At 46.6% G+C, this 25,765-nt stretch overlaps 1 protein-coding gene across 1 annotated transcript in view; it reads left to right on the top strand.

The window, feature by feature from the left end:
* LOC147711030 (S-adenosylmethionine synthase) overlaps positions 1 to 25,765 on the top strand; it is a 115,819-nt gene that overhangs the window by 73,046 nt on the left and 17,008 nt on the right. The window contains exons 6-7 of the mRNA XM_086921846.1: positions 12,898 to 13,116; positions 16,820 to 17,002. Of these exons, the coding sequence (XP_086777972.1) occupies positions 12,898 to 13,116; positions 16,820 to 17,002 (402 nt within the window). The remainder of the gene's footprint in view (positions 1 to 12,897; positions 13,117 to 16,819; positions 17,003 to 25,765) is intronic.

Here is a 25,765-nt window from a genome sequence, read left to right as displayed (position 1 = left end):
TCCTTCCCTTTTGATCAGATTGCTTATAAATATATGCCAAAAATGGGGTCAGTCTAAACGACAGTAAAAGAGGGGCCTTCTAGGAGAACTGTACAGGGAGAAAGCAGGATAAGATGTGGCCTAGCGACCAGAATTGTCTATTTGAGACCTGTAGGAAAGGACTCGAATCCCGGCTTTGTCTTAGCATTCTGTGATTCTGAGAAAACCATCTAACTTACTCATGCTAAATAAAGATGTATCTCATTCTCCTGTAAAGTGCCCCTGGGTCAAATCGCGCCTTAAGGACTATCACTTATGAGAAAAGGGCGTCCTTTCTCAAAATTATCTCTTGACATGAATACAACTGCCTTATTTCACTCTCAATAAAGTGTCACTCATAAGGCTTGAAATGTCGCATCGTATTGTATTATATGAATGTCAATAAAAAAAGATGTTTAAAAAAAGTGGCTGGATGGGTTGGTTAGTGGGTACATAAGTTGCTGTATGGGTTATTGATTGGTTGTCTGAGTACCTGTATTGATGTATGAGTGTCAGTGTGTGTGGGTGAGGGGGTGTTTGACAGCCTGCATGGATGAGTGGGTGGGTGGGTGAGTGAGTGAGTGGCTGTACGGGTGAGTGAGTGTGCATATGGCTATGTCGATGAGTTAATATATGTGTCAGTGGGTGAGTAACTGCATATGTAAAAGGCAGTATAGGTGAGTGTTGGAGTATATAAGTGACTGTATGTTATGAGTGAGTGATTGCGTGAGTGGCTGTATGGGTGAGAGTGAGTATGTTTTAGTATCTGTATCAATAAGTGAGTTGGCGTTTGTAACTGTATAGGTGAGTATATGGTTGTGTGATTAACTATATGTGAGTGAGTAGGTGTGTGAGTAGCTCTACAAGTGTCTGACTGTGAGTGGCTGTATGGGTGTATGAGTGGATATATCAGTGGCTGTATTAGTGAGTGAGTTGTATGAGTGTCAGTATGGGTAACTGAGTGGATGTGTGTGTACACCTATGAATCAGTGAGTGGGTGTGTAAGTTTTGGCATGGATGTGTCCATGGTTTTGAGAATGCTAGTGTAGAAATTGTAGTGTGTGTATGAAAGGTTATATTGGGGTGTAAGTGGTGCATCAGAGATTCTGTAGATGATGCAATCAGTTATGTCATTTGAGATGTCATAAGTGATGTCACTGACGATGTCATAAGCGATGTCATATGTGAGGTCATAGGGAGTGCATTGCGGGAGCACAAGTTATAGTTTTCTCAGCTAACTATAACTGCTGAATTTCTCTGGTTTTGTGCGTGCGAAATCTGAGCCTAACTATGCACCTGTAACCGTGTTTGTGTCACTGCATTTCTAAGTTTTTTAAAAATTCTATTTCCCAACTACAACGACCCTGTAACCTTTTGTGTTTTTTTTGTGAATTTCTAAGGTTCCCTGTAACCTTCCTCATGATTGTCCACTGTAGTGAAAATGACCTACAAACATTAACTGGAATAGGGCTGGAAATCCTAATGAAGGATACCTTTGCTGAGTTGATGATGCTTTTCCCTCGCACTGTCTTGGTGTACTCTAACATATGCGAAAGACAAAAATTAAAGTGGTCTAATCAGTTCTGTCCACAGATTGACAAAGCCAGGAATATGTTAATAAAACTGTTTTTGCATTTCTCAGAGACAATCACATGGGCTGTATCTAAAACAATAATCATTTTAGGATGCATGAAATTTATATAAATGATGGAGTGCACTTTACAAATGAAGGCAACAGGCTGCTTCTAAGTAAGCTGAAACTCTGCATTCGGTCTTATGTGTAGTAGCCACATACACAAAAGCAACATATAGGCTATTCAGAGCCACCCTAATACCAAGAACATTGTTAACCTTCTTTAAAAAGATCAATTTTTTCAGTTTTTGTGGATCTTTGCAGTGATGTTGCGATCCCCGCGGATACGTCATGAAAACAGATTTTTTTTGGGTGGGATGCGTTGTAGTTGTTTGATTAGCTTGGTCAGGGCTCCTGCGTAGAGGGTGTTTCCGTAGTCTGCTGCTGAGGAGGGCCTTGGGTGACTGTCTTTCTTGTATCTGTCGGGATCCATGTGTTTAAGCAGGAGGAGGAGACGGAGTTGACTTGCTTGGTCATTGAGAGCGTTGAGTCGAGGATGATTCCCATGTTGCGTGCGTGGTCAGTGGGTCTAGGAGCTGCCCTCAGTGCTGTCGGCCACCAGGAGTCGTCCAAGGCTGAAGGGTTGGAGTCGAGGATGAGGACCTCCGTCTTGTCCGAGTTCAGCTTCAGGCGGCTGGTCTTTATCCAGTCAGCGACGGCCTTCATTCCTTCGTGGAGGTTGGCTTTGGCGGTGATTGGGGTTCTTGGTGAGGGAGAGCATCAGCTGAGTGTCGTCGGCGTAGGAGATTTTGTTGAGGTCGTGCTTTTGGGCTACGTGTGTGAGAGGGGCCATGTAAATGTTGAACAGCGTCGGGCTGAGGGAGGATCCCTGGGGTACGCCGCAGATGATATAAAATTGTAAATTGATACTTGTATAGCGCAAGGGTCTCAAGGCGCTTGTACGAATACCGCTGTGGAACCCATCCTGGCTTTCCCTGTGAGGCGTCCACTCCTGGGTACCCCCAAGGTGGAGGCCAGGCATCCTTAGCGTTGTGGGGGCCGTTGTGGATATTAAGCAAGCTATTGCCCAGAGTTGCAGAGTGGGACTCCATGATTGGAATAGGCACCGAGGCAAGAATGATCAGGTCCGTGGAATTTTGAGCCCAAGACCCGCCTAGGCGGGGAATTGAACCCTGGTCCCGGGCTAGACCTCTGCATCAGGGTCTACCGCTCTAACCATTGAGCCACACTTCTCCACTGAAGGCTTTGAAATGGAATGGGGGAGGCGGACGCTCTGGGTTCTGCCGGAGAGGAAGGAGGTTTCCAGTCCAGATCCTTGTCTCTGATCCCTGCTTGCTTGGAGGCTAGGAGTTCTGGGGTGAACCAGCCGGCCCTCTTGCTGATGTCTCTGTGGGGAGGTTTCATTGAGGGTAAGTGTTAATTCCTCTTATGTTTCTCTTCAGTGCTTCAAAGGCTAATGATAACACAGTTCGTTATTACTTATTTACTTTTACATAACACTGGTACTTAGCTTGATACTGTGTCTCGCCTTTGTCTCGTTGCCAAGTCCACAGCGTTGAATCGTCTATGCGAAGAATGAACACAACTCTCTAGACTCTCTGCATTATATTTCAGTCAAGCAGTGTTCTTACTGGAACCAAGTGCGCAAGCGCTCGAAAAACGAACGCTATTCCCTCGCAGAAAGCTGCTTCCCTCAGGCCGTTGTGCAGGTCTCTGGAGGCAGTGTTTTAAAAGGGAAATTCGGAGCATGTGTTCTGGAGATACACCTCTTGAACGAAGTGGTGTCCGGAACGGAGTCAAGACTCGAAATTAAGTTCAGAATTATCCGACACAGAGGTAATTTACCGACGAACTTGACGAAAACCCTGACTAACTAACTAACTAAACAGGAGAGCGTCTAAGGTGCGTGCACTTCCGTTGACAACTCAGGTGAAGTGCATCAGCCTTCTGTAGCGAGCGCTCCGCGGAGTTCAGCATACAGCGGAAGACTAGACCTGTACCTTTCATGCTCTGTCAGCCATCTTGGAGTTGTTCAATCTCCAAGCTTCTTTCCAAGTGATGGCTTTTACTCTGGGTATCTCTGAAACTGTTTGTGGCTGACTAGTTACACAGACGGTGAGGGTTTGGTCAGTAGGAGACCTGACAGAGAGAGATTGATGATGTTGCGCAGGTGGGGTGCGATGGAGCTGCTTGCTCTGTTGAAGACGTGGTGCAGGAATGGGTCTGACGGAGAGCAGGAGTGGATTGTGCACATGGTCTTGATGGTGTCATCGATGCTCACGCTGACCCAGGCTACCAGGGGGTCGTGGCCGATGGTGTACGGAGGGTCTGTTGTGTTGCTGTCTGTTGTGGCTGTCTGGGTGTTGAAGCTGTCGTGGATGTCTGCTATCTTGCTCTGGAAGAAAGTGGCGAGGATGTTGCACAGGGCTTGCGACGGCGAGATGTCGTTGGTGTTAAAGAGTTCCTTCACAATGTTGAAGAGCTCCTTGCTATTGTGTGCGTTGTTGTCGAGGGGGTCTTTGAAGGAGGTCCTCTTGGCCGCCCTGATGAGGTGGTGGTGGTTGCGGATGGCGTACTTGTGTGCTGCGTGGCTGTCCGAAGTTTGTTCACTGTGCCATTTCTTTTCTAGTTTCCGGCAGGCTTGCTTGGAGGCTAGGAGTTCTGGGGTGAAACAGCTGGCCCTCTTGCTGATGTCTCTGTGGGCGGGTTTCTTCAGCCAGGCGAGGGTATTGGCGCAGTCCTCGATCCAGCGTCTGAGGCTGGGGGCAGCGTCATTGGTGTTGGAGGGCTCGGTGGGTGGGCTGAGAGCGAGGTTTGCGTGTAGTTGGTCTTTGGTGATTTTGCTCCAGCAGCGGCGGGGATCTGTTGGGTGCGGTGGTGTGTGGTGGGTTTCTGGAAGGCAAAGTGGATGCAGTGGTGGTCGGTCCAGAGGAGTTCGGTGGTGTGGCTGATGGAGACGTGCGGGCTTGAGGAGAAGACTGGGTGGAGTGTGTGGCCAGCAGAGTGGGTGGGTGTTGTGACGAGTTGCTTCAGTCCGAGGTTGGCGAGGTTATCGATCAGGGTTGTGGAGTTGTTGTTGTTCTCCAGGTGAAAGTTCAGGTCTTTGAGGAGGATGTAGGTGATGGAGGTCAGGGCGTGCGTGCTGATCAAGTCGGCGATGGAGTCGCTGAACTGGGGGCGGGGTCCGGGGGGCAGGGGGGGCGGGGTCCGGGGGGGAGGGGGGGCGGTAGACGAGGGTGGCTCTGAGGGTGGAGTTAGGGTCTGTGTGGATCTGGAAATGCATGTGTTTGGTGGTGCTGAGCGGTCGTCGGTGCTTGTCGAGACCCTGATGCTGTTCTTGTGGACGATGGTGATTCCTCCTCCGACTCCGTTGGTGCGGTCTCTGCGGGTGATCTTGTAGCCTTGTGGGATGGCTATGGCGATATCGGGTGCGGAGGAGTTGTTAAACCAGGTCTCTGTCAAGAAGGCGACGTCCGGGTGTGTTGTGTCGAGCAGGTCCCAGAGCTCGGCGGCATGCTTGCGTGAGGAGCGGGTGTTCAGTAGTATGCATTGGAGGTGGTTGGGGCCTTTCTTGGGGGGTGGTTCGTCTGCTCTGAGGCTGGTGTAGTGGCAGTTCCGGCAGGTGAAGGGGCTGTGTGTGGGTTTCGGGCGGCTTTGAAGCAGGTGTGGCTCCGTCCGAAGTTGAGAGCGTCCACCCCTCCCCCTTGCACACACATATCGATGGGCATCTTTATGATGACAAAAACTAGAAATTTACTGGGGGGAAAAAAGGTTAAAGTGACTTTATAGATGGGAATTGTAAGAATAATTAACTTTACATAAAAAAAACTCTTTGAAATTCAAAACTCTTGGAAATTCACTGGGAACATATAACTTAAAACTAACAAGACCACTGAAAGTCACCAGTTGTAGTTATCACAAGTAATTATACCTTGTGCCTTAAAATAAGTATAGCACGCTCCCTCGCCTTGTACTGCTTTTACCCTTGTATATTAAATTACTCCTGACATATTCATTGACAACATTTAAACCATCCATAATCACATCTGAAATACCATCATTGGTGACAATACTGTGCGTGGCGGGGTGCACGTTAAAGTTACTTAGGGCACAACTTATAGTTAACTTCAACTGGCGAATTTCAGTGATTTCGCTTGTTTCAAATTATATGTTTTAAATGACACACATTATAATTGCCATGTATAGTGGAGAAACGGAATTTAGGGTGGAGCATGTGTTCTGGTCCATTGTGATTTTAAGGAAGCTACCACAAGTTACCCCAAAACCCCTTCTTCTAAGAAATAACTTTTCTTGTTTTACAACGTTCCAAATCCTACCTTAATTCGCAGGAGTATTCGCAGCGTGTGAATCAACAGCAGTGCTGCCCGTAAACTCATTATTACAGGTTAGTAGCATTTCCCCTTTTTATCAGCAACTCAAGCTGTCTGCCCTTGACCTCTGTTAATAATCTCACGATCTTCCAGATCTCAGATTTTCTTTTGCCAAGGGAATTACTGTGAAGATATTGTTTGAAACATATTTACTACAGTACTGGAGAACACATTTTCAGGGTATGTCGGTGGTTGAGAATTATCCCTTTGACTATGCTAGTAAATTGTCTCTTTGCCTCCAAATATTGAACCTTCAGATACATTGACCCATTGCACACAGTGATGGTAACATCATTTAGAATATTACTAATTCTTAATGTAGTTTTGAGGCTGCTACATTTTAATTAACGACTGATCAATTTGGTTCTTTGGGAAGTCTAGAGCCATAGAATGGTCAATGTAAAAAAGTATCCTTTAATAGATCTCCGCATATGAGATTTTGTATATCACAATATCCGTACCTTCTGGTTGAGGGTAACAATGCCAATCCGAAAATGTAATTTTTCTTTTACCGAACAAATTTGACATACCATTCATGATAACGTACATCATCTATGTCCTTCAATCAATCAATCAATTAAATAATTTGTTAAGCGCACTACATACCTGCAAGGGTTTCAAGGCGCTGAGGGTGGGGCATTGGGGGGTACTATTGCTACTGGTCAAACAGCCAGGTTTTGAGTTGTCTCCTGAAGGTTAGAAGGTCTTCGGTTTGTCGTAGGTTGAGGGGGAGGCTCTTCCAGGTCTTGAAGCGTGGTGGGAGAAGGATCTGCCTCCGGCTGTGGTTCTACGGATGCGTGGGACGGTAGCCAGGGAGAGGTCTGCGGAGCGGAGTTCCCTGTTGGGTACGTAGAATGAGAGTCGACTGTTGAGATAGGCTAGGCCGGTCTTGTGGAGTGCCTTGTGTACGTGGATCAGGAGCTTGAATGAGATTCTTTTGTCAACGAGGAGCTAGTGCAGGTTCCTCTGGTGGGGGGTGATGTGGTCGCGGCGCGGGACGTCGAGGATCAGGCGTGCAGAGGCATTCTAGATTCTTTGTCAGTCTGTTGATGAGCTTGGTTGGGGTTCCGGCGTAGAGGGCGTTTCCGTAGTCGAGTCTGCTGCTGACTAGGGTCTGGGTGACTGTTTTCCTTGTGTCTGTCGGGATCCATCTGTAGATCTCGCAGAGCATACGGAAGGTGTTGAAGCAGGTGGAGGAGACAGCGTTGACTTGTTTTGTCATGGTGAGTTTCGAGTCGAGGATGACTCCCTGGCTGCGTGCGTGGTTGGTTGGTGCGGGGGGTGTCCTCAGCGATGCGGGCCACCAGGAGTCGTCCCATGCTGAGGGGTTGGGCCCGAGGATCTCTGTCTTGTCTGTGTTCAGCTTGAGGCGGCTATCCTCCATCCAGTCGGCGACGGCCTTTATTCCATGGTGGAGGTTGGATTTGCCGGTGAGGGGGTCCTTGGTAAGGGAGAGGATCAGTTGTGTGTCGTCGGCGTAGGAGATTATGTTGAGGTCGTAATGTCGGGCGATGCGTGCGAGAGGCGCCATGTAGACGTTGAACAGTGTCGGGCTGAGGGAGGATCCCTGCGGGACGCCGCATATGATCTCTGAGGCTTCGGAACGGGGTGAGGCGGACTCTTTGAGTTCTGCTGGAGAACAAGGAGGAGGTCCAGTCCAGGGCCTTGTCTCGGATCCCTGCGTCGTGGAGTCGTGTGCGTAGTGTGCGGTGGCAGGCGGTGTCGAAGGCAGGGGAGAGGTCCAGAAGGATGAGGGCCGCCGTCTCGCCGTTGTCCAGTGGGATCCTGATGTCTGTGGCAGCGATGAGGGCGGTCTCAGTGCTGTGGTTGCTGCGGAATCTTAACTGGGAGGGGTCCACGATGCTGTTGTCTTCGAGGTAGCGGGTGAGCTGGATGTTGACTATCTTCTCGATGACCTTAGCTGGGAACGGAAGCAGAGAGATGGGTCAGAGGTTTTTGAGTTTGCTTGGGTCCGCCTTGGGTTTCTTCAGTAGGGCGTTTATCTCAGCGTGTTTCCAGCTCTCAGGGAAGGTCGCGGTCTCGAAGGAGAGGTTGATGATGTTGCGCAGGTGGGGTGCGATGGAGCTGCCGGCTTTGTTGAAGATGTGGTGTGGAAAAGGGTCAGACGGCGAGCCGGAGTGGATTGTGCCCATGGTCTTGATTGTGTCTTCGATGCTCACGTTGGCCCAGGTTGTCAGGGAGTCGTGGTCGGTGGGGTGTGGTGGGTCTGGCGTGTTGGGGCCTGTTAGGGTCGTCTGGGGGTTGAAACTGTCGTGGATGTCGGCGATCTTGCGGTGGAAGAAGGTGTTGAGGGAGTCGCACAGGGCTTGCGATGGTGGGATGATGTTGGCGTTCGAGCTAGGATTGGAGCGTTCCTTCACGACGTTGAAGAGTTCCTTGCTGTTGTGTGCGTTGTTGTCGAGGCGGTCTTTGAAGGAGGTCCTCTTGGCGGTCCTGATGAATTGGTGGTGGTTGCGGATGGCGTTTTTGTGGGCTGTGCGGCTGCCCTGCGACTTCTCGCTGTGCCATATGTTCTCCAACTTCCGGCAGGTGGGATTTGACGCTAGGAGTTCGGGGGTGAACCAGTTGGCTCTCTTGCTGTTGTCTCTGGGGGTTTGTTTTTTAGGCGGGCTGAGGTGTTGGTGCAGTTGTCCATCCATCATCTAAGGGTGCGAGCACCATCGTCGGGGTTGGAGGGGCTGGTCGGTGGGTTGAGTGCAAGGTTTGTCTGTAGTTGTACTTCGGTGATTCAGCAGCAAAAAAGAACTTAAGTGTAGATATCAATCACATTTGAACACAATTTTAAATAGTATTGAAAGTCGGATGTGCTACATCTAGAACTAAATGCCTTATACTATTGTTGTGCCCTTAATGATGTATGCAAGGCTGCCGAGAATAGTGGTCATATCACAATTCTGAAGTTAGGTGGCTGATGATTTGTATTGGATCTTTGAATAGAACGGCTAGTTGGGTAGGTAGGTGGTGGCTAGTTTCAACCTGCACTGAATTGTCTCAAATATTGTAGGTTGTACCTGTAAGAACTTTTAGTCGGTCATTTGGGACTTTATGTGGACTCTGGTGTTCTTTCTCCATCGTGACAAAAGGGGGAAACGGCCACTACAACGAGGCCGTTTCCACGAATACATTAACCACGCATGCATTACAACGCATGCGTGGTTACCACGAACGCCTCTACAACGCATACCTTTACTAAGAGGTATGTAGTAAAGGCATATGGGGTAAAGGTTCAAATTAAAAAAGGGGGGCTTGGGGGGGTCTCCCCCCCCAAACAAAAACCTCACCTGAAATAATGTCAGAATGTGCGGGCAATCGGCGTCCGTTAAGAGGAAACGGAAAGAAACTTCCGCTTCCTCTTAACGACGTACGACGTCACCACGGCAGAATAGAGGAAAAGGTTAAGCGTTGAAATATCATTCCGTTGTAACGCATGAGTGGTAAAGGCATACGTTGCAACGGAATGCGTGGTAAGAACATACAACCGACAAAAGGTATTTTAGTGGATCTGATCATGCATTTGCAATCGGTAAAGCACTCTCTGGCTTCGTGGGATCTATATATATTTTATCGCCATTTACTTTGTAGGAATTTCTCTTTCCAGGCATTAAGGTGACGTTTAACTCGGCCTATCTTGCACTATAGGTGATCTTTCATACAAACAAAGCATTGTTTTGCTGTACTTAAAGATCTTTCATGCGTAAAGTCCTTTCTTTTTGCTAAATCGATCTGAACACGTGTTATTTATCCCCAAGCTGCAGGTGGCTTAGGAAATGTTACATAATCATGAAGTTAACTTTAGTCTTGTGATAATGAATATGCTGTGTAAGTGCCTTTTTGAGGTGTTTAGATTCACGTGGGGGCTCACTAGGTCCTTCCACTTGCAGAGAGGATGTTGAGATCTAATAGGTGTAATACTCTATTCAGAAGGTCTGTGGGGAGCACAATTGTAGTGATGATGCTGACAGCAAAGTTAACTATGAATTTCATAAAAGCTATTGTAAATTTAATTCCATCGGCGCAGGTGAGGCCAATAGACTGACTGCAAATTTAAGGTTTTCACAATTTCTTGTGTTTAATGTTTATTGAATGTCTCATTTATTGTGTCCTACTACTCTGTCTGGTGATGTTTACTGAAGGGTTTCTCAAGGCATGCTTGCTTTTCTTATGCTTGTGCTGTAATTGATGTATCGGAGGGTAGCATAACTGCTGCCGAACTTGATGTACCTGTTCATTGTGGGTGATGGGAATCTTCTGCTGGCTTTGCCTATGCTGTGTATAAGTGGAGTATTAGAAAGCATTTTAATCATACATAATCCCAAACTGATTAGCTTGGCTTTACCTTTCTACATATTGTTTCTGGTATCCCTTTTCTGAAAACCAGCACGCCCGGCCCATGGCTATCTGCAGTGTAATCTGTCGCTTTTCCGATTGCTGTAAATCCATGATGAGATCATTGGTTCACATTGGTTTTACTGTAACAGGAGAAATCATTTTAGATGAACGCTCTTTTATTTATTTGTGTGCAACTGCCACACGTGGCATTTCAGTGTGCTCATTGTCCAGAATGATTACAGGTGGACCTGTATACTTATCTGGGAAATTATGTGATAGTAGTATGTCAGGTGTGGTAGGTGTTTGATGTGATGTGTGAGTTCCTGACATGCGGTTTGATTGTGTCTTCTCAAACCTATCATTGCCAACATTTTGACCAAATCACAAAGCTCACCTATAGGATTGTCAACTTTTCATGTTAATCATATCATTCAACTATACATCTCGTGCATTCATGCCTCATACTTCACAGTTTGGCAGAAACAAAGTTCTAAGAACTTAGAAAAATGTATATGGCTTTAATCACGGTCTCTATAATAAAAATATTAATAATATATTTATTAAAAAAACAGGGAAGATCCTAGTAAGCCACAGTATTCTGTCATTTGACGCATCTTCTAAACCAATCATTGGATACTTTACACATCTGCTAAACCGGTCACTAGATATCCATGAAACTCTGTTGGCAAAATATTAAGACACCTATAGCTAGATTCATCAAAGACCCGTTTTGCGAGTCTTTAATAGCGATTCATAAGGAATCGCTATTAAGGACTTGCAAAACGGGATTCATGTAGGAATTGCAAAAAATATTGCGATTCCTACATCTTCCTTATTTGCGATTAGCAATACTCCCCATTCATTCCTATGGGCCTAAGGCCCATAGGAATGAATGGGGAGTATTCCTTATTTGCGATTAGCAATTAGCTAATCGCAAATAAGATAGCGATTTGAAGGGTGCTAGGGGTGTCCAAAGGACACCCTGTAGCACCCCTGAAATGCAAATGTACACAGGTGTTGCGCACACACATGTCCAAAGGACGTGTGTGTGTAACATGCAACAGAGAAAAATGCACTAAAGTGCTTTTTTATATTTATTTGCTATTTACCACGAAGTCAGACTTCGTGGTAAATAGCGACCAAATATTGGGAATTCGCAATTTCAAATTGGTTAATGAATTGCATTTAAGGAATCTCTAATAGAGATTCCTTAAATCCAATTCCTCGCAAATATGCGATTTCGCAAATAGCGATTTTTGCATTTGGGATGATGAACCCAAATGCAAAAATTGCACTCGCAAAGGGCCAGATTCTCAGAATCTGGCCCTTTGCGAGCGCAATTTAGCTTGATGAATCTGGCTGCACGTGCCTACAAATTGTATTAAACAAAATTGTCAGCGTGTTTCAGTGTGTGTGCATGTATGTGTATGTGTGTGTGTGTGTGTATGTGTATATACATACATCTTCTTCAGCACTGCCAGGTGTGTGGATCTTCCAAATTTAAAAATCAGAGCGATTTTATATACAAGATAAAAATAGAAACAAATATGACATCTTTGTAACTGGATATAACTTCTGTTTTATCAATATGCAACTATGCATATCATTCCAATATATATCGATTTCAACCGGTTATACGATGTCATATTTGTTTCTGTTATCTTCAAGATAGATTCGAAATTGCTCTGCTTTTTTAATTTGGGAAATCCACATATATTGCAGTCCTGAAGAAGTTAGGTGTGTGTGTGCTTGCGTGCGTATGTATATGTAATTATCTCCACTTCAACCTCTATGGTGGTCGTACGGTGGCGCCAACGCGGAGTCCAAGATCACTCAATGCAGGATGCAGAGTAATATTCAATCCTTTTCCCCGTAGATTAACATTGCATTAAAAGAAATGGCTGCAAAGTATAAAAGTCCATGTCCGATGCGTTTTGGCATGACACCTTCACACCTTCATCCCCACCAACATGTGTAGACAAAAACACATTTTAGAGCAATCTATAGGCACTGGGCGTCTTCATATGTTAGCAAATGAGATTCATGGATATCTAGTGACATATTTAGTAGATGTGTGTGTCAAATGACAGAATATTGTGTCCTACTAGGATCTTCTTTGTTTTTTATGAGATATATCAGATATATTTTTTTATTATAGAGAGTGATTTGAAGATATGTGTGTGTGTGTGTGTGTATCATATATATATATATATATATGTTTTTTGTGGTACTTTGGTTTTGCCCTTTTTTTGAAGAATGAGGTATGAATGTAAGGCATGTATGGTTGGATGATATGATTAGCACGGAAAGTTGACAATCATCAAGGAGAATCTTTGTGATTTGGTCTAAACAACCCTGTCACTTTAATATGAAGGGTACTTTTTTTTCTCTTCTATCAGAAGGAATCATTCTGACCATAAGCCCACCAGCAGAGATAAACTACACTGCTGATCTGACTGCCAACCAGTGAAACAAGTGATGTTCCTTGCCATTGCGAATTCTCAGGAAAACTCACTGTGACTGATTTATTTGTTTACCCACTAGGTCACTGTACAGTATATTCAGGACGATGGAGCTACAATCCCGGTTCGGGTGCACACCATTGTTGTCTCAGTTCAGCACGATGAAACAATCACCTTGGAGGAAATGCGACAAGCCCTGAAAGAGCAAGTCATCAAATATGTGGTGCCTGCAAAATATCTGGATGATGAGACAATTTACCACCTTCAGCCTAGTGGGCGTTTTGTCATTGGAGGGCCACAGGTGAGATATCAGTTGAAATTGATGGAGCGCTGGTGAGCCGTGCATTGGTGTGTTGCATGTGGTCGGGCTGTGGAGAGCTGTGCTTTGATGTCAGTGGTGTTCTTGCGAGCAATCATTGCTTTGGTAGATTCAGTAAATTTGAGAAAGGTTACGGCAGCACTGGCAATTTGCTATACATTCACTTGAGGTTGGTCATCTTTGGATAATTGTGGGAGTGCTGTAAATTGGCCAGTGTTGTGCTTTTGCCAAGCAGGGGGGCGAAGGGTATTTAAAGATCAGCTATCCATTTACCTGTGATTGGATAATGGAGGATGTGGTTTGGAGACAGAGAGAGAGCGCGAGGGAGAGAAAGCAAGAAACTATGAATGTTCCCAATGTACATTGCAAGCTCTTTAGTTAACTTTCCTGTTTGTGCAACTGTATCCTTTTTTTGTGAGACACTACATGTACTTTTTTTAAGAGTGACATATTTCCACCAGAAAGTGAATATTACTTCTATACAGAACAGAATAAAACTTAAAGCACTACATTCACCTTAAGGAATCTTGACGCTCAACAGACAAACTAAACACAAGTCGAAGATCCAAACTTGCCACACTCTTCTTTGAAACTAACAAAATAGGAAGGTCTGCACAGCCTTCAGAAAGCCCACCTACGAACCTGTGGCTTTGATTTGAAGCAGGAGGATGCTCCATAAGTGTGCAGCCAGATATGGAATAGCTGTGCCACTCATACTTGCTTTCTTAACTCTGGGACCAACAGATGAACGTTTTCAGTTGAAACTGAGATCTCTGTTGAGTTTATATCATTTGAATCGATTGCTAAAGCCGTTTTACCAGTGCCCCAAAAATAAACAACAGGAATCGTTGTCTTATAGGAAGCCGTACAGTTCCCTTCTTGACTGCTCTATATTTCTCCCACATTCAACTATCTGTGGATGCTCTACCACGCCTTTATTCCAATCCGGTGGAAGCATACTTCTGCCTAATGACCATTGTTGTCACATACGGAGCAATGGTCCATGCACATTTATGTAAAAGATAAATAGGATTTGTATCATCTGAAGACCATGCCTTCATTTCCAGCATGATTTTCCTCATCTCCTGATCTCCCAAAGAGGCCGGGTTCATGTTTGTCTTTGCCATCTAATCTCAGCCGTCAGAAGTGGTCAGAGCTTTCCTATCCGGTTTCATTTTATCATAAATCTTCAGAACCTTTACAGAGAAGTGTTTTGGCAGTTCATTACAGAACCCTTCGAAAGGTCTTTATACTTAAGATACAATCTGATTTCATGGAAGACTTTACTGTTCTATATATTTCCCTATATATATATTCTAAAAAATGTTAATGGAAGTTGCCAAATAATTTGTTCTTGCTTCCATTCTATTGTCTTAATAAATTCCTAATTGTTATGGATGGCTACATCTTTTCCATTGTAACTAGCTCTAAATTTCGTTTTTGCTTTCCTTAAAAGAAGTTTCTCTTATTGCAAAGCATCTATATGCAGGGCCAGCCCCTTCTCCAATACTGCTCAGGGTGGAATGAAATATAGCGCCCTCACTGTTGCTGGTGAATCAAAAATAAGGCAGCAGCCCCTATTCACAGGTCAATCCTTGACTGGCTCCATCAAGGCAGCGACTTGCCTCCGAACACACATCTCCGCACCTTCCCTAGCTCACCCGAATCACCCACAACATAGCTCCCTCAGACTAGTTCTAAGTTGTTTGTTGGGGAGGGGGTGTTGATGTGTGGCAGCAGGGGGTGAAAGGTAGATGGGAGGCAAGGTAGTGACTGCAGCACTGTATAACCGATTAAAAGCCCTTGAAGTGAAATCACTGGAGCCAAGGTAGGGTGTGTTGCTATTTGCATGACCTTTATGCAAACAGTTGTTTTCGCCCATCTGATGTTTACCGCCTTGGGGCTGGGCCCAGGTTATCCGTGCCAAATGCCGGCTCTGTCTATGTGCCACTAAATGTTTGGCCTTACATCAATAACCCTTACTTTACTTCATCTTGTATTGCTGGAGCTATTTATTAACTATGACCTCAGTGTCAGACTGGCAGCTCAGTACTTCCATTAACGAAGTGGCTATTCTTACTGTGAAATGCTCTGCATCAAACTCCTTCCAAGTCCTTGTCAATTTGAATACAGATTTATGGCTAACCGATTTGTTTGCACTCCATAATATAAACAGTGCAATTAAATTATGATCCGTCCACTTAAAGGCCATACAGAATTCAGTCTTAACGTGATTTAGGTGATGCTCCTTTACATGTGTTGCTTTGCAAATATACTGGATCAGAGCACAGGACCCAGTTGTGTCCACAAACTGCTTGGATTTGGTATTACTCATATCCTCCCTATGCAGATTAAAATTTCCTAAAACCATGATTTTTTTGTGTGCTTACTTCTGAAGTTTCAATCCTTTTGTATACCTCGTTCTATGACTGATCTTCTAATTTAGGTAGGCGAATATTTTAGCAGAAAATGCGTGGTCAGTTCCACAGATAACAAGCATTTTCTTACCAAAGCTTCAAAAGTGCCATTTGTCACTGTTTTCCATGAAAGAACAATCCCAACCATTCCTATGACTAATAGCAACTCCCCCTCCTCCATGCCCTACGGTTAACATGGAAAATTTTACACCCTTCTGGTATTGTTTGGGCCAGTTGTTGGCCAAATACATCATGCAAACAACTTGCTGTTAAACATAGGGAGTCCCAGTTAATTTCCTTAATCAAGTCATATTTGTGTATCGAGTGGGCTTGGAGAGATTCGACTTTAAGTAAACCGGCTTGTAAAAACACTAAAGGATACATCATAATCTAAACTCAAGCCAAACTTCTCAATAGTTTGTTTGATGTTCCCGGGGAGCTCGCATATTTTTCCCACAAGGCTTAACAACATGCTCCAAGAGTAGGCTCTCTTACTGTGTGAGACCATAGGGAGAGGGTTAACTTTTTGCCCTGACTTAAGAGCAGCCAGGTGCAGATTGGATTGCCTTTAGTGTGGGCGTACAGCGTATTATTGATGAGCATCTGCGGCCCTGCACTTACTGAGGAGTATCTGGGAAAACTACCAACTCCTAAGGATGCCTTCCGCTAATGCGCAGTCCTGGAATGTAAAGCTGGTCCTGCTCGTACACTAAACGGCTACAGCAAACTCAAGAGATGTACACAGAGATACCCGCTGGGAGCCTGGATTCGGTCCTATTAGTGCCAAAAGATAAGTTCTCTCCAGTGTAGCATAAGAAAATTAAAACTGCAATAGCACTAAAAAAAAAAAACAACACAATACAATCTGCCAATAACATCACTCATTCACTAATTTCTGTGCAAAATGGCTATTTGTAGCAGCCTAATAGAGCAGCATCTATTTTAACAAATAGCTATAGCATCAAAGAGATTTGCTTTCAGTCAGCAATTGTGCGGATGTTTGTCTAAGGTGTCGGACATGCAGCCTTTAATATTATAAGCATCTGCAGCCTTGTACATGCTCAAAAGCATCTGGGAAAGCTGGAGTGCTAACTTCTAAAGATGATGTCCCCTAATGTGCAGTCTAGAACATGAAAAGCTCTTTCTGCTATTTGTAGCATTTGCTTTGTGTTAATGGTGCCTCTTCCTTGACAAATGGTGGCTGCAGTGAATTTTGATTGTAACTAGAATCCCTCTGGTAAATTGTCTTCTTTCTTGTAAACTTGCAGGGTGATGCTGGTGTGACGGGTCGCAAGATTATTGTCGACACCTATGGAGGATGGGGAGCCCATGGTGGAGGTGCATTCTCTGGCAAAGACTACACCAAGGTGGACAGGTCTGCAGCATATGCTGCACGCTGGGTCGCAAAGTCATTGGTGCATGCAAAGCTGTGTCGCCGTGTCTTGGTTCAGGTAGGACTTTTAATAAGCTCCTGTCTTTGAATCTCTGGCCTTTGAAAACTTGATCTCACCAGGCCATGTTAAACTGAGGGCTAGTTAAAGGAAGTAATCATTGTGGCAGGCCCACCTTTTAGAAATATGGGCTCCTTTCTCTCCCTCCTTCCCCCACTCTTTCTGGAGCCCACCTCTTTTTTGTCCCTCCACTGAATCCGTTGGATAAACACGCCCGATATCCTCCTCTGTCCTTTATCTCTTTGGATTTGCACTGCCTATATTTCACACTGCCACTCCTAGACTGGTCAGACTCTCACAACCATCCCTTCCACCATAATCCATAACCTTGAACTCCTCTACAGCAACACAAACCCTCCAAAGTCACCACTAAAACTCACCGTCCATTACAGCGCATGCTATCACAGCCCATCATCTCACCTTTCTAATTTACCACTACCCTATGCCATATAGAACATGCGCACATACTTCTGCTACACAATTTTAAAATTTAAGCTTCCAGTACTTTTTAAAGACCGGGCCTAACAACCTACCTTTCCTCATTCAGATGATCTTTGAATAGAAAGAAGGAATTTAACTCTTTGCTGTTGTCCACGAGAACTCAGTGTATGAAGCACATGTTGGAGGTTCCATTATCCCTGTGGATGTAAAAGTAATAATGTATATGTAGCGCCTCCTTGTGCCGATTCTTTGGAAACTGTGTAATTTTATGGTAAGGTAGTAGCATCAACATCTACTGGCTGCCTAGCAATAACCTATCTAGTCTGGAAACCCAATCTTCATTCCATTGATGTTGTTGTTGTTCCCCTTTCTTTCGAGCATATAAAGCCAGGAAATTGTCAATAAAATATTTAAGCACTCGCATTTTCTAGGAAATTCAAAATTTGAAGTTGTCCCAAATGATTAATAACAATAATGGGTGACTGAGCCATTCCTGTGTGCTTGTTGGCCCACAAGAGGAATCTCTGCAACACCAGGAAGAGAAATAACATGCCCAGAACAACATTCTCCATTTCTGTTCTCATTTGGATAAGGAAAAATCATTGGTCATGAAGACCATTCTAAGACAGCCATGCTGGAGCTTATAGTGGGAAACACTGTCGCAAGTGACAAATGTAATGCACATTGAATGCTTTGGAGAACTTGTGAAAAATTACGACAATTGGAAACTGTACCTGAGAGGAGGCCACATTTAGAGAGTCTTAAAAGATATGAGAAAGCAGCCGGTTGTTGGATTGAATTGACGTAAAACAATTATTTTTTGAGCTAGTACTTGAGAATGTCTAATAGGTGACTTTAAATGCTAAAATGAATCCAGCAAGATTGCGCTACAGATGAACTCATTAAGCTTTACAGCATTGGACTAATACCATAGCCCTGATAAAGGTATGATGACAGAACAAAACGCTTTGTCTGGGCTGATCGAGTGAATTTTAAGATATGACTCGATAAAGAGTCTTATCCATTAAAAGAAGAGAAGACTTTGTCCTTTTTATTACTTTGGAACTCTTGAAAACTAACCAGTTTATGAGAAACAATGACTACAATAGGATCGCTGTGATACATTACTTGAAATCTTAATGTGCTTCCTCGTCTTTTCTAATTTTTCTAAGACTGCCATCACCTTGCTCTGCTGGAAGGCCAGAAACTGCTGGGACTGGGAAGTAAGAACGTCGAGGCTCTCAACTGAATGGAGAATTGACTTGAGCAGGGAACGTGCAGTAGCCTCTTGGGTTTCTGCAGCTCAACTGATGTGAATTGGCTACTGAAATATGTACTTTGCTGATGCACTTGAACCACTGAAGAACTATACTGCTTGTGAGCCTGTAAGATGCCATACACCTGCCATGTGTGCCCCAACCCTACACCATCACAGTGGGCGCCTGGTCTGTGCCACACTGCTTGGCCTGGAGCGTAGTGTTGAAAGGCCACCCAGGATCTTTAACATCCAGGGTACTTTTATGCCAGTCTGATGAGAATACTTGTGTTTCGCCTTTGTGTAGGCCTGTCTGTGCTTGTGTTGAACTCTGAGCCATTGGAATCAATGTGCTACAGCACACTGATCCAAATATCATGGTTACAAGTTTACATACAACTTCTAACTTAGAGTGCCCTGTGTCACAATGAGTGCCCGTCTTTGATGCTCATATTCCCAATACCCTTTCACATGAATTGTAGTAAATCCGCTTTCTCAACCAGTCTCTCTCCTTTCAGTGCGTTTGGGATCCTCATTACACTTTTTTCGAATGGCAGGATGTTTGGTCTGTAATCAGGCAACACCACTGTGTGGCTTCATAAACTAAGCAGTTTTCTCCAAGAGCCTTGACTGGGGCAAAGGGTCGACCCAGCCTACTACATTTCCCCCCAAACATGGCAACCAAAACTACTAGTAAATTAAGGGAATCCCAAGTTTGCCTAGTTATCCAGTATTAGGGGTGTCTTTCATAGATTCACATGCCTGAATCATTCCCCGTCGTCGAGACGGGAGCCTCCGGTAAATAAAAAAGTAATGTCCATAGACATACATAGAGAGAAAGGGTCCAAGGGTCTCCCCTTAGTAGCCTTTCCTTGTCCTTATGTAAAAAGGACCAAACTGACATAGTCAGCCAATCAGCTCCGACCTCCCTCTAGAACCTTCCTGGGAGGAGCCTCAGTCCCTCAGATTTTCTACCGCACGTTGTGCTAGGGAGTCTCCTGCCTGAGCTCTCCTCAGGATTACTCTAAATTCACCAAACTTTCTTTGAAAGTGTTCTCTGAAACCTCAAAACTCTTCAAGGACTTCTTCAACACACTATCCCTGAAGTAAGTGTGTGTTTCTACTGCTTTTTACATGTCTGACTCGGGGAAGAAAGCCCTGTTCAGGGCCTGCTCTTCCTGCAGCAAGAAAAGAATACATGTGGATGATAGGCACGACCTGTGCTTGTATTGCCTTTACCCGGACCATAATTCGGAGAAATGCACTATCTGTCGGTCTTTTCCAAAAAAGACTGTGAGAGACAGGGAAGGTCGCCTTCTGATTTGGTTGGACAGGCTTAAGAACAGAGACAATCTGGACTCCTCTGTGAGCAGCGTTTCCAGGACCTCTGCTGTCTCAAACAAGAGGCCAAGGGAAGCTTCCCCGGGCCCCTCAGACACTCCTCCTACGAAGACCCACAAAAAGTCTTCAGAGGCGAGATCTGCGTCATCCTCAGTGTCTGCTAAGGAGGATAAAACCTTTAAAATGCCTGCTCCGTCCTCCAGACAAAGCCAGAGGACTACTTCAGTCAAAACCACAGTGTCTACCACATCAGCATCGTCGCCCTCAGCATCGACGACGATGACTACGTCCTCCTCATCTTCAGGTAGACCTGTTTCTTCAATTATTCCCCTGACATCGTCGTCGACGACAAAGGCCATGTCGACAACGAAGACCACACCGTCGACGACGCCGTCACTAGCGACGAGCCCATCGTCGTCAAAACCGGCGACGACAAGAGTGTCGACGAGAGACTCGTCGACGAGACCATCGTCTACGAAGGCACCGTCGATGAAGACGACGACTTCGCAGTCGTCGACAACCAAGATCCCTTCGTCCACCCCACCGTCGACGAAGACCTAGTCGACGACCCCGTCGACGAGAGGCTCATCGTCAACGACCCCGTCGACGAAGACCCCGTCGACGAAGACACCGTCGACGAAGACCCCGTCGACGAAGACCCCGTCGACGACGACACCAAAGGCTCCGTCGACGGACTCGACGACGACACCGTCGACGGACGACTCGTCGTCGAATGAACCATGGAAAAAATCGAAACTGGTGGAGGCACCGTCCATGATGCTACCACCGTCGACGGTCCCCTCGTCGACGACAGGCTCTACCATGCAGTCTGGCAGACCAGGCAAACCACTAATAACCCCGGAAACGACGTCTCCAAGTAAGGTGGAAAAGCATCCACCTCAAGAAATTTTCCAAAGCGAAGAATCCGAAGAGGATGACCATCTGGATCCCGCTACTTCAGTCTCAGAACTTCACATAAAATGCCAAAGCACTGATGAGGAACAGGAGGAATTCACCTATCAGGAACACTCCGTCCACGCCAGTGTCCGCACTGAAGTCACCCCCATGATATGCTTACCAGCCACCCTGGTTGATGACTTACGACTTCTTGTGCAAGACTACAAGCAACGCTTTCCGGAGGCTAACAGAGGCGGTCAAGCGCCTAAGAGTCCCGCACCAGGGGACAAGGGGGATCAGACACCTCCAGCTCAAGTACAGGTGTCCGCACCGGAACGCACTCACCTTCCCCATCAAACCCAACACGACGTCCAGCCTCAAGTGGTGGTTTCTTCGGACGATGAGGAGGAAGAGGAAGAACTGGAGGAAGGAGAGGTCCAGGAGGTTCACTCGGACCACTCGGACCAGGATGAAGAGGATGAATATATAGCATCATCCCCAGCTTCACCACAACCACGCCAAGCGGACTCCCCCCCGGTCGACATTGCTGGCTTCCACAAGCTGGTGGAGAGAGCGGCGAAGAGATTCCACATGGTGGTGGAATCCACGGAAACTGACTGTTTCCTGCACGACTTTAAGGAACAGACTCAGAAATCTGCAAAAGCTGTTCCGATCATAGAATTTTTGTGGGAACAAGGAAAGAAGTTAATGCTAACTCCTGCTTCAGTGCCGGCGGTGGTCCCACGCCTAGATAAGAAATACAGAGCACCACTCACTGCGGCGGCTTGCCTTAATGGTCACCCCAAACCGGACTCGGTAGTGACGCAGGCGGCCCAGAAACACTCCCGCAACCCTTCCTCACCACTGTCCGCTCCCCCGGACAAAGAGGGCAGGAAACTTGACACGATTGGTAAACGTTTCACATCCACATCGGCCATGTCCATCAAGGTGGCCAACTCCATTGCCTTGCTGGGGCGTTACAATCGCCAGCTGTGGGAGGACATTGCCCCTTACGTAAAGGAACTGCCTGATGACGTCCAGGGTGAGGTGAAAGCGCTCCTCGTGGAAGGTCAATCTTCTGCAGCGGAACTCATAGACTGTGCTATCGACGCAGCCATGACAGGCTTCCGTCAACTTGCGGGAGCTGCTGTACTGAGACGCCAAGGATGGCTAAGAGTGACTTCATTCCGCCAAGAAGTCCAAGCAAAGGTTCTGGACATGCCCTTCGACGGCCAGCACCTGTTTGGAGAAAAGGTCGACGAAGCTCTACAGGCCATTAAGAAGGACACAGACACGGCAAGGGCACTGGGCTCTCTGCAGTCTAGAAACCAGTCCTTTCGGGGCAACAGGCCCAGACGTCAGTCCTCCTATCGAGGCTCATATCAAAACAGGTCCTCATCCTCGTTCTCATACAATCACAAAGGCCAGTACCAAAACAAACAACAGCAAGGCCGACAATCTTCATTCGGAAGGTCAACCTACAGAGGTAAAAATACCAAGAGGGGCGCTGGCGGCCGCCAGTGACCGACTACTCCAGCCAGTCCAAACACCATCTCCATTCTTTCAAATTGGAGGAAAGCTGACCCATTTCCTTCACAATTGGCAGTACATCACCACGGACCGGTGGGTTCTTCAAATTGTTCGATTCGGCCACTCTCTCGAATTCACCTCCATCCCTCCCAATACCCCTCCACGCAGACGGCCACACAAACATCCCCGCCTGCTTCTGAAGGAACTTTCGACAATGCTACAAAAAGGAGCAATCGAAAGGGTTCCGGCATCCTCAAAGGGGAAAGGATTTTACTCCCACTTCTTTCTTGTACAACAAAAAGAAAACAAGTGGAGACCCATCCTGGATCTCCGGGGACTCAACACCTTCCTGCGGAGCCAATCGTTCAGGATGGTGACGATCCAAGAAATCCTGGGCATTCTAGAGAAAGGAGATTTCATGGTGTCACTGGATCTCCAGGATGCATACTACCACATCCCCATCCTCAAAAATCACCGGAAATTCCTAAGATTCGAGGTGGCGGGCCGTCACTATCAGTTCAAAGTCCTGCCGTTCGGCCTCAAGTCCGCGCCGCGCATTTTCACGAAATGCCTTGCGCCAGTGGCAGCCTTCCTGCGTCAACTGGGCCACCAGGTCTTCCCCTACCTAGACGACTGGCTGGTGAAAGCACCCTCACCTGGGGACGCAATCACGTCCTCCAACGCCTGCACCAATCTCTTTCAAAATCTGGGATTGACGCTCAATCTCAAAAAATCATGCATGGTCCCCGCAACAAAGATTACCTTCCTAGGAGCCATGTTAGACACAGTGTGCACGAAAGCCTTCCCCTCAAAAGAGAGGACAGACAAGATCTTATCTCTGGCCACGGCTGTGGCAAAGACAACGCACCTGAAAGTTCGGACTTACACCTCCCTCCTGGGGATGATGTCTTCCTGCATACTCCTCATCCCGCACTGCAGGCTCAGAATGCGGCCCTTGCAGGAGGCACTCGCGAGCCAATGGACCCAAAGCACTGGCTCCTTCGAGGACATCCTTCGGATCACACCGAAAATTTGCAAAGCTCTACAATGGTGGACACGTCGCCAAAATCTAACAGTGGGCTTACCGTTTCTCCTCCCAGCATCACCGCTGGTGATAACAACGGACGCCTCCCTAGAGGGATGGGGCGCGGTGCTCCAGGACCTACAGATCAGCGGCAAATGGAATTCTCAAGAGCAATCGCTCCATATAAACCTCTTGGAGCTAAGAGCAGTGTATCTGGCTCTCCAAGCCTTCTTACCCCGCATCCAGAAATCCCCAGTGCTCGTCAGGACAGACAACACCACGACGATGCACTATCTAAACAAACAAGGGGGAACGCGTTCGCTCTCGCTCTCACGCGAATCGCAGACGATCTGGAACTGGCTGGTGCTGCACGAAATCCAACTCAAAGCGGAATATGTCCCGGGAAAGGACCATACCATCGCGGACGCCCTGAGCAGGCAAAAGTCCCTCTCCCACGAGTGGGAACTATCGGACAGCGCCCTCACTCACATCTTTTCTCTTTGGGGAGTCCCAAACATCGACCTCTTTGCCACCAAGAGGAACGCCAAATGCCCGTGCTACGCAAGTTGGCATCCCCAACCAGGATCACTAGGAAATGCATTTTCCATCGGATGGTACAGCGTCTTTGCATACGCCTTTCCTCCATTCCCGATGATTCCACGGCTCCTCAGAAAAATGAAGGCGGAACCATGCACCCTGATCCTGATTGCCCCGTCCTGGCCGAGGCAACACTGGTTCTCGGATCTGCTTCGACTCTCCATCAAATCACCGATTCGCCTGAACCAACACCCGGCCCTTCTGACGATGTCCAACGGGCAAGTGCAACACCCGAACCTCCAATCGCTCAAATTATCAGCCTGGCTCCTGAGCACAGAGAGTTCGGGGGCCTAAATATCCCACAAGACTGCAGGGATGTACTAGCCAAAGCAAGGGCAGACAGTACGAACAAGACCTACTGTCTCAAATGGAAGAGGTTCTGCATATGGTGCTCAGACCAGGGCTTACGGCCCCTCGCCATCACACCTGAACAGATATTACCATACCTCCTGCATTTGGCCCAGTCGGGACTGGCGCATGCATCCATCAAAGTTCACCTGGCAGCAATCTCGAGGTTCACCAGAACGGTCACAGGACCTTCTCTATGGTCTAGTCGGCTAGTCAAGCAATTCCTCAAAGGGCTATACAGATCCTTCCCGAGGCCTCGAAAAGTACCTCCCACATGGCAGCTTAATCTGGTACTCAACCAACTCATGCGCCACCCGTTTGAGCCCATTCACAGGGCATCTCTTCAACACCTCTCATGGAAAACAGCGCTCTTGCTCGCTCTAACTTCGGCCAGAAGGGTTAGCGAGCTGCAAGCCTTGTCCATTCAAGAACCATATCTACAATTCAGACATGATAGGGTGATACTGCGACCAAACCCTAAGTTTATTCCAAAAGTACCTTCGGACTTCCATCTCAACGAACCATTGGTCCTTAGGTCGTTCTTCGCCAACCCTTCCACAGCAGCGGAAAGATCGCTGCATTCTTTGGACCTTATGAGGTGCCTGAAGTTCTACCTGGACAAGACTAAGGATCTCAGAAAATCCTCACAGCTGTTCGTGGCATACAGCAGGCCACGAATGGGCCTACCCCTCACGAAGCAAAGCATCTCCAGATGGATCTCCTCTGCGATTTCATTCTGCCACGACAAGGCCGGCCGGCCTCTGAATGATCATGTTACTGCTCATTCCACCAGGGCGATGTCCACGTCAGCGGCGCTGTTTGCAGGAGTGCCAATCCTGGACATCTGCAGGGCGGCGATCTGGAAGTCACCGCATACTTTCTCCAGACACTACTGCCTGGATATCGAACTCCAGAAGGATGCGGCAGTGGGCCAGGCGGTGCTTCGCCATCTCTTTCAGTAAGGTGAGCCTTCCTACATCCCGCCTTCCAGGTATGCACATTATTGCTCTGATGATATTATGTCTAAGCTGTCTCTTTATTGTATGATATTATATGCATTATCTACTATGACGGCAGAGCAACTCTGTTTTACAAATGTGCTACTATTATTGCTAGCTACTCTGATTCAGGCATGTGAATCTATGAAAGACACCCCTAATACTGGATAAGAAATGCGTTACTTACCTGTAACAGCAGTTATCCAGTATTGGTGTCTTTCATAGATTCACATGCAACCCTCCCGCCTCCCCGGGAAGGACTCACCTCCCTCTCGGAACTATACTACGCCAAACCTAGCTGGGTGCGTACGAAAATCTGAGGGACTGAGGCT

Source organism: Lissotriton vulgaris, chromosome 5 (assembly GCF_964263255.1).
Source record: "Lissotriton vulgaris chromosome 5, aLisVul1.2, whole genome shotgun sequence".
NCBI classification, from domain to species: domain Eukaryota; kingdom Metazoa; phylum Chordata; class Amphibia; order Caudata; family Salamandridae; genus Lissotriton; species Lissotriton vulgaris.
This window is presented reverse-complemented; position numbering and strand designations above follow the sequence as displayed.